Below are 17658 nucleotides of genomic sequence, written 5' to 3'. Positions count from 1 at the left end.
GGTCGTGAGGAGAAACCCGGGATTTTGAGGGGAAATCGGGGATTATGAGGGGAGATCCGGGGTCGTAAGGGTAAATCGGGGGTCGTGAGGGGAAATTGGGGATTATGAGGGGAGATACGAGGTCGTGAACGGAAATCGAGGGTCGTGAGGGGGAATCGGGGCTTATGAGGGATCATTGGGGGTCGTGAGGGGAGGTCGGGGGTCTCTGAGGAATTTGGGCGCTCCTGGGAGCAGTATTGGGGAGATTTTGGCTGTCCTTGTGAGGAAATTGGGCTCTAAACGGGCAAAGTTGGGGTTCCCGGTGTCTTTGGGGGACACTTTTCCCAACCCCGGGGGGCTGTCGCGGTGATGATGCCAAAGACTAGAGTCTCCGAGCCCCCTGAGGACAGCACAGGCCTGAGCGACGCCCCCAGACCCACAAAGACCCCCCCGAGTCCCCCCTAAACGCGGGATCCGCCCGGTTCTCACCCCGTTCCTCCCCCGCAGGTGACGGTGACCGGCGGGACCGCGCTGAGACCCCCGGTAAGACCCCCGTGACCCCCCCCCAGCGTATCCACAGCGGCGGCGGCGGCGGCGATGAGGAATCGGTTCAAAACCTCCGATCCGCCGTGAGGACACACTCGCAGCGCACTGAGCCGCCGCCGCCGCCATGCCGGGACCTTCCCGGAGCACCGGGACCGCTCGCGGTTCTTATCCCGCTCTGACTCCGCTTTTCTTCCGCAGCCCCGGACGAGGCCTCGGCACCGACAGCTCCGCCGCCCGGGAGGGAGGGGCGGGCGCGGATTTGGGTGAAATAAAGGCGATTTTGGAGCTGAAACGAGGCCGGTGTTTCTGTGGGGCCGCCAGGGGGCGCGCGGGCTCGGAGGGGGCGGGGCCAGGAGGTCACGCGGCCGGGCGCCATCTTGGATTGGGGGGGGTTCCGCTCGGTGAGCGGGGGGCGGTGCGGGATCCTCCCCCAGCCCCTCAGGGGTGTTCGTGCACTCCGGGCCCGTCCCGGGCTCGCCCGTTTCCCGGAAAACTCCGGGAGACCCGGCCCGGGCGGACTCGGAGCGACGCGGATCACTCAACCCCCGCCCCGCTGCCACACGCGCACGGACCGAAGCTCCGCCCACTGTGATTGATAAATAAAGATAAATAAAAGCGATTTTGGGTCCGTTCCGTGAGGGCGGGCGTGCGATGAGGTCCCGCCCTCACCAAAGATGGCGGCGCCCTCAAACAAGATGGCGGCGGCGCCAAGATGGCGGCGCGGAGCGTTGCGCGCGTGCGCCTCACGCTGAGGCCCCCAACCCCCCCCGTTTCCCCACACGCGGGGCTGCCCTCAGCGGGCGCCTGACGCCGGTAGCGGCGGTTCCGCGGCTTTTAACGGCTCCGGTGGCGGCGGGAGGTGCGCGGAGGACCCCGGGCGGCACCGGCAGCGCTTCAGGCGCGCTCCGGGGCAGCCCCGGCGGAGGGGGCCTCGCTCGCGCAGGCGCAGAGCGCAGCAAGCGCTGGGCCGGAGCCGCCGCGGCCGCGTCGGAGCCGCCGATACCGAGGTGGGGGAGGGGAAACCGGCGGGGCCCGAGGGGTCCCGGGGGTCCCGGGGGGTTCGGGGAGGGGGCTCGGGGAGAAACGGCCCCGCCTTAACGGGATCCCCCCTCAGCGCAGCCGCTTCCCCTGGACGCGGCCTGCGCGGGCCCGGCCGGCGCCGCCATGGCGGAGGAGCGGCCCGAGGTGCTGCAGGTGCTGGTGAAGACGCTGGACTCGCAGACGCGGAGCTTCGAGGTGGAACCGGAGGTGAGGGAGGGCGGGAGGTCCCGGTGGCAACGACCCCCGCCCGGTGCTGCCGGTGCGGCCCCCGGTGTGAGCCTCTTGGTACCGGTGCGATCCCCTGGTACGGCTGTGAATCCCTGTCCCCGGTACCGGTGTGACACCCCCGGTACCGGTGTGACCCCCCCGGTACCGGTTCCACCCCCGTCAGATCTCGGTGCGGGAGTTCAAGCAGCGAATCGCGGGCGCCGTCAGCATCGCGGCCGAGAAACAGCGGCTGATCTACCAGGGACGGGTGCTGCAGGACGAGAGGAAACTGCGGGATTACAGTGAGGGAAAAACGGGAAAAACGGGGGAAAAATCCGGGAAAATAGCGGGGAAAAACTGGGGGAAAATCCGGGAAAATAACGGGGAAAAACTGGGGGAGAAAAACGGTAAAAAACGGGGATTAAACCGGGAAATAAACCGGGATTAAAACCAGAATAAAAGCAGGAATAATCGGGAAAGCAACTGGGAAAAAAAACTGGGAATAACCGGGAATTTATGGGAATAAACGGGAATGGGAAATGGGGAACTGGGAATGGGAAAGTGGGGGGGTTTGGGGGGGTTCTAAGGGTTATTTTGGGGGGGGTCTCGGGGTTATTTTGGGGGGGTCTCAGGTTTATTTTGGGGTGGGTTTGGGGGGGTCTCAGAGTTATTTTGGGGTGGGTTTGGGGTATCTCAGGGTTATTTTGGGGGTATCTCGGGGTTATTTTGGGGTGGGTTTGGGGGGTGTCTCAGGGTTATTTTGGGGGGGTCTCAGGGTTATTTTGGGGGTATCTCGGGGTTATTTTGGGGGTATCTCAGGGTTATTTTGGGGGGGGTCTCAGGGTTATTTTGGGGTGGGTTTGGGGGTGTCTCAGGGTTATTTTGGGGGGTCTCGGGGTTATTTTGGGGGGGTTTGGGGGGATCTCAGAGTTATTTCAGGGGGGTCTCAGGGTTATTTGGGGGGGTCTCAGGGTTATTTTGGGGGTATCTCAGGGTTATTTCGGGGGGTGTCTCAGGGTTATTTTGGGGTGGGTTTTGGGGGTATCTCGGGGTTATTTTGGGGGTATCTCGGGGTTATTTTGGGGTGGGTCTGGGGGGGGTCTCGGTGTCATTTCGGGGGGCTCTGACCCCCGTTTTCCCCCCGTTTCGCCCCCATCCAGATGTGGGGGGCAAGGTGATCCATCTGGTGGAGCGCGCCCCCCCCCAGGCGCAGTCCCGGGCTCGGGGGGGCCCTCGGGCTCGGGGGGGGGCTTGGGCACCTCCTCCCCTCCCCCCCACCACCCCCAGAACGGGGTCGGGGGGGGCCCGAGGGGGGGGGCCCCGACAGGAACGGCAACAGCAGCAGCTACGTGATGGTGGGGACCTTCAACCTGCCGGTAAGGGGGTGAAAAATGGGCAAAAATGGGGGAAATTGGGCAAAATGGGGCAAAATGGGGCTGGGGGGCACTGGGGACCTTCAACCTGCCGGTAAGGGGGGTGAAAAACGGGGCAAAAATGGGCAAAATTGGGCAAAATGGGGCAAAATGGGGCTGGGGGCCACTGGGGACCTTCAACCTGCCGGTAAGGGGGTGAGAAACGGGGCAAAAATGGGCAAAATTGGGCAAAATGGGGCAAAATGGGGCTGGGGGGCACTGGGGACCCTTCAACCTGCCGGTAAGGGGGTGAAAAACGGGGCAAAAATGGGGAAAATGGGGCAAAATGGGCTGGGGGCCACTGGGGACCTTCAACCTGCCGGTAAGGGGCGTGAAAAACGGGGCAAAAAATGAGGAAAATGGGGCAAAATGGGGCTGGGGACAATTCCGGGGGTCTGGGAGGGCAATTTGGGGGACGTTCTGATTTTGGTGGGTCAGTAATTGGGGGGCGGTTTTGGGGGGGTTTAGAGGTTGGGGGGGTCACTTTGGGGGTCGGTGATTTTGGGGCAGTTTTGGGGGATCATTGATTTTGGGGGGTCAGTAATTTGGGGGGGGTTCGTTAATTTAGGGGGCGTCAATAATTTGGGGCAGTTTTTGGGGGGGGTCATTAATTGATGGGGGAACAGTTTTTGGGGGGGGTCAGTCATTTGGGGAGGGGGCAATAATTCAGAAGAAACATCTTTGGAGGCCTCAGTAATTTGGGGAGGGGGCAGTTTTGGGGCAATTTTGCTGATTTTGAGCCTGGGGGGGGCTCTGGTTTTTTTGGGGGGGGTCCATAATTCATTGCCCCCTCCCCAAAGATCGACGGCTCCTCCGTGGACGTTCACATCAACATGGACCAGGGCCCCGCCCAGGTGGGTCTGGGGGGGTTTTGGGGGGTCCTGGCCACGCCCCCTCCCCAGTTTGGGGGTCCCGGGGGGTGTTGGGGGGCTCGGGGTGACCCCCTTGGTGTCCCCTCCCCACAGAGCGAGCCCCGAATGCGGCTCCTGGTGGCTCAGCACATGCTCAGGGACATCCAGGGGGTGCTGGCGCAGCTGGAGGTGAGAGGAGAAACCCCGAAACAGCCCGGAATCACCCCAAAAATACCCCCCGGGAATGGCAGGGAATTCCCTCCCAAAATCCCCCCCCCAAAATCGCCAAAATCCCCCCACAAAAAACTCCAAAATCCCACAAAATACCCCCCCAAAGAAAACCCCAAAATCCCACAAAATACCCCAAAAATCCCCCCCCAAAAACCACCAAAGTCCCCCCCAAAAAACTCCAAAATCCCACAAAATACCCCAAAAATCCCCCCCCAAAAAACCCCAAAAGCCCCCCCAAAATCCCACAAAATTCCCACAAAAATCCCTCCCAAAATCTCCCCCCAAAAAACGCCAAAAGCCCCCCCAAAAAAACCCCAAAATCCCCCCCAAAATCCCACAAAATTCTGTCCCAAAATCCCCCCCCAAAAAACCCCAAGAATACCCCAAAAATCCCGCAAAATTCCCCCAAAATGTCTCCCCCCAAAACCCCAAAAATACCCCCAAAATTCCCCCAAAAAAAACCCAAAATCCCCCCGAAATTCCCTCCCAAAATCCCCCCAAAATCCCCCCCAAACCCCCCCCATTTCCCCTCAAATACCCCCAGATGCCCCCCAGACCCCCCCAATTCCTCCCCAAAACCCCAAATTTCCCCAAATCCCCCTCAAAATCCCTGAATCCCCCCCAGAATTCCCCAATTTCCCCCATTTCTGCCCCCCCAGGGCAGTGGGGGGGGGTCCCGCTCCCCCCCCGGCCAGGCCGAGGGGCCCCCCCCGGCCCCCCCCGGGCCCCCCGAGACCCCCGAGGAGCCGATGGAGGCGGCGGCGGCGCCCCCCGAGAATCCCCCCGAGAATCCCCCCGAGAATCCCCCCGAAAACGGCCCCGAGAACCCCCCCGAGACCCCCGGGCCTGGGCCTGAGGCTGCCAGGTCAGCGTGGGGAGGGGTCCCGGGGGGGCTTTGGGGAGGGGGCTCGGGGGGTTTGGGGGGTCCCGGGGCTTTGGGGAGGGGGCTCGGGGGGGGTTTGGGGGGATCCCTGGGGTTTGGGGGGGTTTGGGGGGTCCCGGGGGGGTTTGGGGAGGGGTCCCAAGGATTTGGGATGGGGTCTTGGGGATCCTGAGGGAATTTGAGGAGGGGTCTGGAGGTCCTGGAGGGGTTTTGGGGGGGTCTTGGGGTGGTTTGGGGAGGGGGATTTGGGGGAATTTGGGGAGGGTCCTGGTGGATTTGGGGAGATTTGGGGGTTCCTGGTGGATTTGAGGGGGGGTCCCTGGTGAATTTGAGGAGGGGTCCCGGTGAATTTGGGGGGGGGTCCCGGTGAATTTGAGGGTGTTTTGGGGGGTCCCGGTGAATTTGGGGGGGGGTCCCGGTGAATTTGAGGGGGGGTCCCTGGTGAATTTGAGGGTGTTTTGGGGGGTCCTTGGTGAATTTGAGGGGGGGTCCCGGTGAATGTGGGGGGTATTTTGGGGGGTCTATTGAATTTTTGGGGGGTTCCCGGTGAATTTTTGGGGGGTTCCCGGTGAATTTGGGGGGGGGTCCCGGTGAATTTGAGGGTGTTTTGGGGGGTCCTTGGTGAATTTCGGGGGGGCGTCCTGGTGGATTTGGGGGAGGTCTATTGAATCTTTGGGGGGTTCCCGGTGAATTTGAGGGGGGGTCTCACCTCACCCCCCCCCCTTTGCAGCCCCCCCAGCCCGGCCGAGCTCGGGGAGGTGCTGGGGGAGCTGCGGCGCCTGGAGCTGCGGCTGGAGCCGTTCCGGCAGCGCTATCGCGACATCCTGGGCAGCGCCGCGACGGCCGACTACAGCCACGACGTGGGTCTGGGGGCTTTGGGGGGCTTTGGGGGAGGATTTGGGCAGTTTTGGGTGGTTTTGGGGTGGTTTTGGGGTGGTTTTGGGTGGTTTTGGGGCGGTTTTGGGGTCATATCGGCAGCGCTATCGCGACATCCTGGGCAGCGCCGCGACGGCCGACTACAGCCACGACGTGGGTCTGGGGTCCCGGGGGTCCCGGGGGGCTTTGGGGGAGGATTTGGGCGGTTTTAGGGTGGTTTTGGGGCGGTTTTGGGGCGGTTTTGGGGCGGTTTTGGGGTCATATCGGCAGCGCTATCGCGACATCCTGGGCAGCGCCGCCACCGCTGACTACAGCCACGATGTGGGTCTGGGGTCCCGGGGGGCTTTGGGGGAAGGTTTGGGGGAGATTTTGGGTTATTTTGGGTGGTTTTGGGTTGAGGTGATTTTGGGGTGATTTTGGATGATTCTGAGGTGATTTTGAGGGGATTTTGGGGTGATTTTGAGATGGTTTTAGGGAATATTTTGGGGAAGATTTTTGGTTATTTTGGGGTGATTTTCAGGGGATTTTTGGGTAATTTGGGGTAAATTTTGGGGTGATTTTGGGGAAGATTTTTGAGAAGATTTTTGGTTATTTTGGCTTGATTTTGGATGATTCTGAGGTGATTTTAGGGAAGATTTTGGGGAAGATTTTTGGTGATTTTGGGGTGATTTTCGGGGGATTTTGGGGTAAATTTTGAGGGGATTTTGGGGTGATTTTGAGGTGATTTTTGGGGTGAATTTTGAGGTGATTTTGGGGAAGATTTTTGAGAAGACTTTTGGTGATTTTGGGGTGATTTTAGGGAAGATTTTGGGGAAGATTTTTGGTGATTTTGGGGCGATTTTAGGGAAGATTTTGGGGAAGATTTTTGGTGATTTTGGGGTAAATCTTGAAGGGATTTTGGGGTGATTTTGGGGAAGATTTTTGGTTATTTTGGGGTGATTTTCGGGGGATTTTGGGGTAATTTGGGGGTAAATTTTGAGGGGATTTTGGGGTGATTTTGAGGTGATTTTTGGGGTGAATTTTGGGGGATTTTGGGACTCAGACCCCCCCTCCCCCCCCCAGGCCGAGGCTCGCGAGGAGGCCCAGAGGGTCCTGACCCTGGTGGGGGAGGGGCAGCGTCTCCTTGGCAACGCCCTCGTGGCCCTGGCCGAGCTCCGCTGCAATTTGGGGGGGGTCCCGCCCCGCCCCCTGCAGCTGGCCCGGCCCCTCCCCCACTACGGACCCCCCATGCTGGTGCAGCAGGCGACCATCCCCATCCAGGTGGGGGAGGGGCGAGCCCCGGATGGGGGGCGGGGACCCCGAAATGGGGAGGGGGGACCCCCGAAATGGGGCTGGGGCGGAAATGGAGCTGGGGGGGCACTGAAATGGGGAAGGGGGCAATAAAATGGGGCTAGGGACCCCAAAATGGGGAGGGGAGATCCCCGAAATGGGGAGGGGGGGGGGGAAGCCCAAAATAAAGGGGGTGGGGAGGCCAAAATGGGGAGGGAAACCCCAAAATGGGGGGGGGGGGAAGCAACCATAAAATGGGGGAGGGGACAACAAAATTTGGGTAGGGACCCCAAAATATGGGTGAGGACCCCAAAATAAGGGGGGGGGACGACCCCAAAATGTGAGGGAAGGGACCCGAAAATGGGGAGGGGGGACACCCAAGAAAAGGGTAGGGGACCCCAAAATAGGGGGGGGGGGTAAAGGGACCCTAAAATGGAGGTGAGGACCCAAATAAAGGGGGGAGCCCAAATAAGGGGGGTGGGGGGACCCCAAAATGGGGGGGGGGGGGGCAGGGGAGGGGTCCCAGACCCCGCTGGTTTTGGGGGGGGGGGGGGTCCCAACCCCTGAGACCCCCGCCCCTCCCCCCCCAGATCAACGTGGGCACCACGGTGACGATGGCCGGGAATGGGGGGGGAGGGGGCCCCGCCCCCCCCGCCCCTCCCCCCGCGCCCCCCGGCCCGGCCGAGCTCCCCCCCGGCCCCTCCCCCCCCACCCCCGGGGACCCCCCCGAGACCCCCCCGGGGCCGCCCCTCCCCCCGGGGGGGGCTCAGCCGGGACCCCCTCCCCCCCTCCCCCTCCCCCTCCCCCCCGCGTGATCCGGATCTCGCACCAGAGCGTGGAGCCCGTGGTGATGATGCACATGAACATCCAGGGTGAGAGACCCCCGGAAACCGCCCCGAAAATGGGCAAAGGGACCCCCGGAAACGGCCCCGAAAATGGGCAAAGGGACCCCCAGAAACGGCCCCAAAATGGGCAAAGGGACCCCCGGAAAGCGCCCCGAAATGGGACCCCAAAAACTGCCCCAAAATGGGCAAAGGGACCCCCGAAAACCGCCCCAAAATGGGCAAAGGGACCCCCGAAAACCGCCCCGAAAATGGGCAAAGGGACCCCCGGAAACGGCCCCAAAATGGGCAAAGGGACCCCCGGAAACCGCCCCAAAATGGGCAAAGGGACCCCCAGAAACGGCCCCAAAATGGGCAAAGGGACCCCCGAAAACCGCCCCAAAATGGGCAAAGGGACCCCCAAAAACCGCCCCGAAATGGGCAAAGGGACCCCCGAAAACCGCCCCAAAATGGGCAAAGGGACCCCCAGAAACGGCCCCAAAATGGGCAAAGGGACCCCCAGAAACGGCCCCAAAATGGGCAAAGGGACCCCCAGAAACGGCCCCAAAATGGGCAAAGGGACCCCCGGAAAGCGCCCCGAAATGGGCAAAGGGACCCCCAAAAACCGCCCCGAAATGGGCAAAGGGACCCCCGGAAACCGCCCCAAAATGGGCAAAGGGACCCCCAGAAACGGCCCCAAAATGGGCAAAGGGACCCCCGGAAAGCGCCCCGAAATGGGACCCCAAAAACCACCCCAAAAAGGGCAAAGGGACCCCCGTAAACAGCTCGGAAATGGGCAAAAGGACCCCCGAAAACTGACCCAAAATGGGACCCCAAAAACTGCCCTGGGACCCCCGAAAACCGCCCTGGAAAGGGCAAAGGGACCCCAAAATGGGACCCCAAAAACTGCCCCAAAAAGGGCAACGGGACCCCCCAAAAACTGACCCAAAAACTGCCCCAAAAAGGGCAAAGGGACCCCCAAAAACTGACCCACAATGGGACCCCAAAAACCGCCCCGAAAAGGAACTTGGGACCCCCAAAAACCGCCCCAAAAAGGGCAATGGGACCCCCGAAAACCGCCCCAAAAACCGCCCCAAAAAGGGCAATGGGACCCCCAAAAACCGCCCCAAAAGCTGCCCCAGGACCCCCAAAACCGCCCCAAATACCCCCTTGAATCCCCCCCAACACCCCCAAAACCCCCCAGGCCCCCCTGCGACCCCTCCCCCTCTCTGTGCCCCCCCAGATTCGGGCTCTCCCCCCTCGGGGGGCGCGGGCGGAGCCCCCGGGCCCGGGCTGGGCATCGGTGAGTGGGGGGGCAGGGGGGGTTTGGGGCGGATTTTGGGGAGATTTTGGGGAGATTTGGGGGGGATTTGGGGCAGATTTTGGGGGATTTTGGGGCGGATTTTGGGGGATTTTGGGACAGATTTTGGGGAGTCTGGGGGCGATTTTGGGGGGAGATTTTTAAGATTTGGGGAGATTTTTGGGTGTTTTAGGGGGTTTGGGGGATTTTGGGGGATTTAAGTTTTGGGCTTGCTGTGGGTTGGGGGGAGCAGTGGGTGTGGCCATGGCTCAGTGGGCGTGGTTATGTAACAATGGGCGTGGCCATGACCAAACGGGCGTGTCCAGGGGTGTGGCCATGGCTCAGTGGGTGTGACCATGGATCAGTGGGCGTGTCCATGGCTCAGTGGGTGTGACCAGGGGTGTGGCCATGGCTCAGTGGGCGGGACCATGGTTCAGTGGGCGTGGCCATGGCTCAGTGGGCGTGGTCATGGCTGAGTGGGCGTGTCCCCCCGCAGGTGGGGTGGGGGTGCAGCTGCCGCCCCTCCCCCCCGAGTTCCTGCAGGCCGTGGCGCATCAAATCACGCAGCAGGCGATGGCGGCCGCGGCCTCTGCGGCCACAGGTACTGACCAGTACTGACCACTGACCATCACTGACCATTAGTGACCATCACTGACCCTCACTGACCCTCACTGACCATCACTGACCAGTACTGACCATCACTGACCATTACTGACCATCACTGACCATCACTGACCCTCACTGACCATCAAATCACACAGCAGGCGATGGCGGCCGCGGCCTCTGCGGCCACAGGTACTGACCAGTACTGACCACTGACCATTAGTGACCATTAGTGACCATTACTGACCATCACTGACCATCACTGACCCTCACTGACCAGTACTGACCATCACTGACCATTACTGACCATTAGTGACCATTAGTGACCATTAGTGACCATCACTGACCATCACTGACCATCACTGACCAGTACTGACCATCACTGACCATCACTGACCATTAGTGACCATTAGTGACCATCACTGACCATCACTGACCATCACTGACCAGTACTGACCATCACTGACCATTACTGACCATCACTGACCATCACTGACCCTCACTGACCATCAAATCACGCAGCAGGCGATGGCGGCCGCGGCCTCTGCGGCCACAGGTACTGACCAGTACTGACCCCTGAGTGACCACTGAGTGACCACTGACCGTTACTGACCATTAGTGACCATTAGTGACCATTACTGACCACTGCTGACCCCTGAGTGACCACTGAGTGACCACTGACCGTTACTGACCATTACTGACCATTACTGACCATTACTGACCAGTACTGACCCCTGAGTGACCACTGAGTGACCACTGACCGTTACTGACCATTACTGACCATTAGTGACCATTACTGACCACTGCTGACCCTCGCTGACCCTCGCTGACCCCTGCCTGCCCCTCTGTGTCCCCAGGCCAGCCCGTGGGGGGGTTCCAGGCCCCCGCCCGCGTCGTCATCGCCCGGCCCTCGGCCCCTCCCCCACGCCCCACCCACCCCGGGGCCCCCCAGGCCGGGGGCGGAGCCGTGAGTGGGGGAGGGGCAGTGGGGAGTGGGGGGAGGGGCTGGTTTGGGGTCCCTGATTTTGGTTGGAGGGGGGATGGGAATGGGGGTGGGGTGGTTTTGGGGTCCCTGTTTGGGGGGTGGGGGATGGGGTCAGGGCTGGGTTTGGGGTCCCTGTTTTGGGGGATGGGGATGGGGGTGGGGGTGGGGTCAGGGCCGGTTTTGGGGTCCCTGATTGGGGGATGGGGGTGGGGGATGGGGTCAGGGTCAGTTTGGGGTCCCTGTTTGGGGGGTGGGGGATGGGGTCAGGGCCGGTTTTGGGGTCCCCCCTGACCCCCCCGTGCCCCCCCCAGGCCCCTGGGGCGGGGGCGTCGCTGGCGCAGGTGATCAGCGGCCTGGTGGGACAGCTCCTGATGCAGCCGCTGGTGCTGGGTGAGCCCGAGGGGCTGGGGGGCACTGGGAGGGACTGGGAGGGACTGGGGGGCACTGGGAAAGGGTTAAAGGGGCTTGGGGGGCACTGGGAGGGACTGGGAGGGACTGGGAAAGGGTTAAAGGGGATTTGGCGTTACTGGTTTGTACTGGGAGGGACTGGGAGGGACTGGGACAGGGCCAAAGGGGCTTGGGGGTCACCGGTTTGGACTGGGAGGGACTGGGAGGGGATTGGTGGGGAACTGGGAAAGGGTTCAAGGGGGATTTGGGGTTACTGGTTTATACTGGGAGGGGACTGGGACAAACTGGGAAGGGACTCGAGGGAGCTGGGATGGAACTGGGAGGGACTGGTTTGTACTGGTTTGTACTGGTTTGTACTGGGAGGGACTGGGGGCGTGGCCTGTTTTGTATTTCTGGCCTGGCCACGCCCCCTGACCCCTCCCCCTCTCTCCCCTCCCCCCAGCCCAGGGCGGATCCTCAGCCCCCCCCACCCCCCCCACCCCAAACTCCGCCCCCTCCTCAGCCCAAGCTCCACCCCCGACCCCTCCTGGCTCCGCCCCCCCTCCAGGGGCAGCTCCAGGAGGTCCTGATGGCTCCGCCCCTGCCCCGCCCCCAACAGCCACACCCAGTGCGGGGGGCGGGGCAGAGACTCAGCCACGCCCCCTGGTGGGGCTGCTTGGGGGGCTGCTGGGGGCGGGGCCAGCGCCACTGGTGGGCGTGGCCGTGCCCGGGAACAGCCCCCTGCTGGAGGGCGTGGCCGAGCTGCTGCAGGTGGGCGGGGCCATGGAGTGGGCAGGGCTTAAGGTGGTTAATGAGGGGGCGTGGCTTTCAGCAGTTAATGAGGGGGCGTGGCTTTGGGCAGTTAATGAAGGGGCGTGGCTTTGGACAGTTAATGAGGGGGCGTGGCTTCGGTCAGTTAATGAGGGGGCGTGGCTTTGGGCAGTTAATGGAGGGGCGTGGCTTTGGGCAGTTAATGAGGGGGCGTGGCTTTGGGCAGTTAATGAGGGGGCGTGGCTTTGGGCAGTTAATGAGGGGGCGGTTCTAAATGCAGTGGGCGGGGCTCGTTCTGGAAGGGGTGGGGATGTAAAATGGGGGTGGGGCTTCAGAGAGGTGGGGCTTAAAAGGGGTGGGATTTAAATGAGCAGGGCTTAAAAGGGGTGGAGCTTAATGGGGTGGGGTTTCAAATGGGTGGGGCTTAAAATGGGTGGGGCTTAAATGGGTGGGGCTTAAAGGGGTGGAGCTTTACAGAGGTGGTGCCTAAAAGGGAACCTCAAAGGGGCAGGGCTTAAATGGGTGTGGCTCAAATGGGCGTGTCCTACCAAGCCACACCCCCTGACCCCTCCCCTTTCCTCCCACAGGCCGCCCAGCCCAGCCCCGCCCCCACCCCCGAAGCCCCTCCCACCTCCTCTGACCCCTCCCCCACCTCCACCGCCGCCCCTCCCCCTTCCCCCCCTCCCCCACCCCCTCCCCCTCCCCCCACCGACAGCGGCCCTGCCCCCTCCTCGGGCGGCCCCGCCCCCTCCTCGGGCGGCCCCGCCCCCGGGCCGGGGGAGCCGCTGCCCCCCGAGTTCTTCACCAGCGTCCTGCAGGGGGTGCTGAGCTCCATGCTGGGACCCCTGGGCGCGCCCCCCAGCGGCCCCCCCGAGAGCATCGCGGCCTTCCTGAGCCGCCTGAGCGGGACCCCCGGGCTTCTGGAAACTTCCCCGGGGCCGGACGGTGAGAAACGGGGAAAATCTGGGGAGAAATGGGGGAGATCTGGGGAAATCTGGGGAGATTTGGGTTCCTGAGCCGCCTGAGCGGGACCCCCGGGCTTCTGGAAACTTCCCCGGGGCCTGACGGTGAGAAACGGGGAAAATCTGGGGAGAAATGGGGGAAATCTGGGGAGAAATGGGGAAATCTGGGGGGGTTTGGGTTCCTGAGCCGCCTCAGCAGCACCCCCGGGCTCCTGGAGGGCTTTCCAGGCCCCGATGGTGAGAAACGGGGGAAATTGGGGAGATTTGGGGCTTATTGAGGGATTTGGGGGGATTTGGGGCTCTCCTGGCCCTCATCTGCCAGCATCTCTCCATGGTGGATATTTAACCATTTTTTCCCCATTTTTTCCCCATTTTTTCCCCATTTTCAGGGTTTTTTGGGGCTCTCCTGGCCCTGATCTCTCCATGGTGGATGTTTAACCATTTTTTCCCCATTTTTTCCCCATTTTCAGGGTTTTTTGGGGCGCTCCTGGCCCTGATCTCTCCATGGTGGATGTTTAACCATTTCCCCCATTTTTTCCCCATTTTCAGGGTTTTTTGGGGCGCTCCTGGCCCTCATCTGCCAGCACCTGTCCATGGTGGATGTGGTGCTGCTGCTGCACGGGCGCTGCCAGCCCCTGGCCCGGCTGCAGCCGCTGCTGCGCCGCTGCTTCCGCCAGCGATACCTGGGGGGGCGCGACCCCACCGAGGCCAACGTCAGGGTGAGGGACCCCAAAATCACCCCAAAATCACCCCAAAACCGCCCTGAATCACCCCAAAATCCTCCTGAATCACCCCAAAATCACCCCAAAATCACCCCAAAATCCTCCTGAGCTCCCTGAGACCACCCTGAGCTCCCTGAGACCCCCAAAACCCCTCTGAACCACCCCAAAATCACCCTGAGCTCCCTGAGACACCCAGGGATCCCCCAAAATCCCCCTCAATCGCCCCAAAATCCTCCTGAGCTCACTGAGACCCCCAAAATCCTCCTGAATCCCCAGAGACCCCCAGGGATCCCCAGAATCACCCAGAGACCCCCAGAGACCCTCTTGAAACCCCCCTGGGCCCCTCCCAAGCCCCCTCTTGGCCTCCCCTGTACTCCCAAGCCCACCCCAGGACCCCCCCAAAACCCCTCAGGACCCCCAGAGCCCCCTCAGGACCCCCCAAACTCTGACCCAGCCCCCCCTGTGCCCCCTCCCCAGGCGGCCACGCACAACCTGATCATGGGGCTGGAGGGGTTCATCCGCGAGAGCTTCGTGAGTGGGGGGCGCTGGGGGTCCTGGGGGGGTCCGGGGGGCTCTGGGGGGGTCCTGAAGGGTCCTTGGGGGTCCTGGAGGGTCTTTGGGGGGCTCTGGGGGGGTCCTGGGGGGCTCTGAGGGGTCTGGGGGTGTCTGAGGGGGGCTCTGAGGGTCCTGGTGGGTCTGGGGGGGCTCCGAGGGGTCTGGGGGGGGTCTCAGTGACCCCTCCCCATTTTCTGCCCCCCCCAGGCCGGGATCAGCACCGCCTGCATCAACATTGGGGTCTGGGGGGGTTTTTGGGGGGTCTGGGGGGGTTTTTGGGGGTCTGGGGTCTCTCTGAAGGCCCTGAGGGGTCCGGGCGGTTCAGGGGGGGTTCGGGGGGGGTCTCAGTGACCCCCTCCCCATTTCCTGGCCCCCCAGGCCGGGGTGAGGGTGGCTGAGGGCGTGGACATCACCCGCACCAACGTGGAGTTCCTGCGCGAGCAGTTCAACCGCATCGCGCTGCACGTGCTGCGCTGCCAGGGTGAGCACGTGGGGAGGGGTCCTGGGGGGGCCGGGGGGGCTTCCAGGGGGATCCTGGGGGGCCTGGGGGGGGCTTGGGGGGTCCTGGGGGGGTTCTGGAGGGGTCCCTGTGGTTCTGGGGGTCTCTGGGGGTCCCAGATGGTTCCTGTGGGTCCCTGGGGGTCTCGGGGGGGGTCCCTGTGGTTCCCGGGGGTCTCTGGGGGGATCCCAGATGGTTCCTGGGAGTCTGGGGGGGGGTTCCTGGGGGTTCCTGGGGGTCTCTGACGTCCCCGGGGGTCTCTGGGGGTCCCAGATGGTTCCTGGGGGTCTCGGGGGGTTCCTGGGGGTTCCCGGGGGTCTCTGACGTCCCCGGGGGTCTCTGGGGGTCCCAGATGGTTCCTTTGGGCCGCGGCTCCTGGAGCTCTGCAACCGCGGCCTCTTCGAGTGCCTGGCCCTGAACCTGCACTGCCTGCGGGGGGAGCGGGGGGCGCTGGGGGCGCTGATCAGCGACCGCATCGTGAGTGAGACCCCAGACCCAAATCGGAGACCCCAGACCCAAATCGGAGCCATTGCTACACCCAGAGGGGGCTGGGGGATCCCTGTGCCCCCAGACCCACACTGGGGTATCTGGGGGTCCCCCAGACCCACTGGGGGGTATCTGGGGCTATTCTGGTGCCCCCTGACCCCCTCTTTGCCCCCAGCGCCGTCTCTCGGCCGATGTCCCCCCCTCGCTGGTGGGGTGGCTCACGGCCGTGGTGGGGCTGCGGCTCCAGGCCGTGCTGGAGCAGATGCCCGTGACCCCCGAGCAGGTGCTGCCCTACGTGAGGCACCTGGGGGAGCCCCCGGAGCCGGCCCCGCCCCGCCAGGTGAGCGAGACCCCTCCCCAAAATACCCCAAACCCGCCAGGTGAGCGAGACCCCTCCCCAAAATACCCCAAACCCGCCAGGTGAGCGAGACCCCTCCCCAAAATACCCCAAACCCGCCAGGTGAGCGAGGACCCCTCCCCAAAATAGCCCAAACCCGCCAGGTGAGCGAGGACCCCTCCCCAAAATAGCCCAAACCCGCCAGGTGAGTGAGGACCCCTCCCCAAAAATACCCCAAACCCGCCAGGTGAGTGGGAACGCCCACAGAGCCACAGCCCCGCCCACAAATCCACAGCCCCGCCCATCAGGTGAGCACAGCCCCGCCCCCAGTCCAAAGCCCCGGCCCTGCCTGGCCCCGCCCTGTCCCATAGAAGCTCCACCCACTCTTAAGCTCCACCCAGTTACAAACCACACCCCAATGAGCAGACTCCACCCATCCCTGAAGCCACACCTCCTTCCATATAAACCACGCCCCTTTGCTAAGCCCCGCCCCTCTGGCCCCGCCCACAGACACAGCCTGAGGAGCCAATGGAGGTTCAGGAGGCGGAGCCACCGCCAGACGACGCCCAGGTACAAAGGGGCGGGGCCTTGAAGAGGGGGCGTGGTCACCACTGTACTGGGGCGTGGCCTCCTCTGGAAATGGGGTGGTTCCTCCCCCACCTTTAGAGGGGGCGGGGTCTCCTGGTCAGGCCACGCCCCCTCATTGCCCCTCCCCGTTTCAGAGGGAGGGGGCGGGGTCTCCCCCCCCCGCCACCACGGCCGAGGAGGCCCTGCCCCCCCCAGAGAGCGACAGCGAGGCCTGGGCGGCCGCCGTGCCCCCGGTGAGTGGGGGCGGGGCTGACCCCTGTGTGACCCCTGTGTGACCCCTGCGTGACCCTGGGCTGTCACCTCTGTGTGACCCCTGCATGACCCTGGGCTGTCACCTCTGTGTGTGACCCCCCCACTCCCCCCTGTGTGACCCCACTGTGTCCTTGGTGAGTGGGGGAGGGGCAGGATGACCCTGTGTGACCCCGTGACCCCTCCGTGACCCCTCAGGAATGGGTTCCCATCATCCGTGAGGACGCCCAGCGCCAGCGGAAGGCAAAGCCGCAGCCGCCCCTGAGCGACGCCTACCTGAGCGGGATGCCGGCCAAACGGCGCAAGGTCAGTGACCCTGAGTGACCCCTGAGTGACCCCCGAGTGACCCCCGAGTGACCCCGGCGTGCCCCCAGACCATGCAGGCGGAGCCGCCCCCGCTGTCGCTGGCCGAGGCCGTGGGCAGAGCCGCTCGCGCCGCCGGGGCCCGGGCGCTGGGGAGCCCCGAGAGCCTCGGGAGGGACCTGAGCGAGCTCCAGGAGGGCTACAGGCAGCAGGTGAGGGGGAAATGGGGCTGGGGGCTTCAAATGGGGCTGGGGGAGATGGGAAATGGGGCTGGGGGCTGCAGGAGGGCTACAGGCAGCAGGTGAGGGGGAAATGGGGCTGGGGGCTTCCAGTGGGGCTGGGGGAGATGGGAAATGGGGGAAATGGGGCTGGGGGCTGCAGGAGGGTCTGATAGAGCCCTGGGGAGGGGTCTCTGCCCCCCATAGAAGCTGCTGTGGGGGAGGGGTCCCTGCGGTGTGGGGGCGGGGCTTTGGGCGTGTCCCAGCCCCTCCCCCACTGAACCCCTCACATTTCTCCCCTCCCCCCCAGCTCCAGGCCGATCTCCAGCGCCGCCTCCTCGCCGACCCCGATTTCAGCCCCGGCCGCTTCCCCAACGCCCACCGGGCCTTCGGGGAGCCCCTCCCCCACCCTCCCCGCGACCCCTCCCCTCCCCCACCCCAATAACCGAGCCGTCAATCAATGATCATCAATAAACCAGGCCCCGCCCCCGGCCACGCCCACCACGGGCCGCCGCCGCCGCTGCTGCTGCTGCTCCGCCTTTATTTCCCTTTTTTGGGCTCATTTCGTGCGTTTTTT

At 63.5% G+C, this 17658-nt stretch overlaps 1 protein-coding gene and 1 long non-coding RNA gene across 2 annotated transcripts; both read left to right on the top strand.

The window, feature by feature from the left end:
- Positions 1 to 15: 15 nt before the first annotated feature.
- Positions 16 to 817, top strand: LOC136570281 (uncharacterized). Its single transcript, XR_010785522.1, has 2 exons — positions 16 to 522; positions 724 to 817. It is a non-coding gene; the product is annotated as an uncharacterized lncRNA (long non-coding RNA).
- Positions 818 to 1481: 664 nt separating this feature from the next.
- On the top strand, positions 1482 to 17633 carry BAG6 (BAG cochaperone 6). Its single transcript, XM_066570780.1, is given in 28 exon segments — positions 1482 to 1532; positions 1645 to 1773; positions 1958 to 2075; positions 2934 to 2995; positions 2997 to 3149; positions 3986 to 4039; positions 4151 to 4225; positions 4927 to 5132; positions 5881 to 6010; positions 7089 to 7286; positions 7886 to 8035; positions 8038 to 8167; positions 9360 to 9419; positions 9913 to 10017; positions 10877 to 10986; positions 11316 to 11394; positions 11855 to 12162; positions 12750 to 13107; positions 13674 to 13843; positions 14324 to 14377; positions 14780 to 14882; positions 15253 to 15377; positions 15562 to 15726; positions 16234 to 16293; positions 16446 to 16544; positions 16759 to 16866; positions 16935 to 17075; positions 17392 to 17633. Coding segments are annotated over 27 exon segments (3540 nt in total). The 5' UTR covers positions 1482 to 1532; positions 1645 to 1689; the 3' UTR covers positions 17527 to 17633.
- The last annotated feature ends 25 nt before the right edge of the window (positions 17634 to 17658 follow it).

This window comes from Molothrus aeneus, unplaced genomic scaffold, assembly GCF_037042795.1.
Source record: "Molothrus aeneus isolate 106 unplaced genomic scaffold, BPBGC_Maene_1.0 scaffold_30, whole genome shotgun sequence".
Taxonomy (NCBI): Eukaryota; Metazoa; Chordata; class Aves; order Passeriformes; family Icteridae; genus Molothrus; species Molothrus aeneus.
Note: the sequence above shows the minus strand (reverse complement) of the source record. Positions and strands in the feature narration are given on the sequence as shown.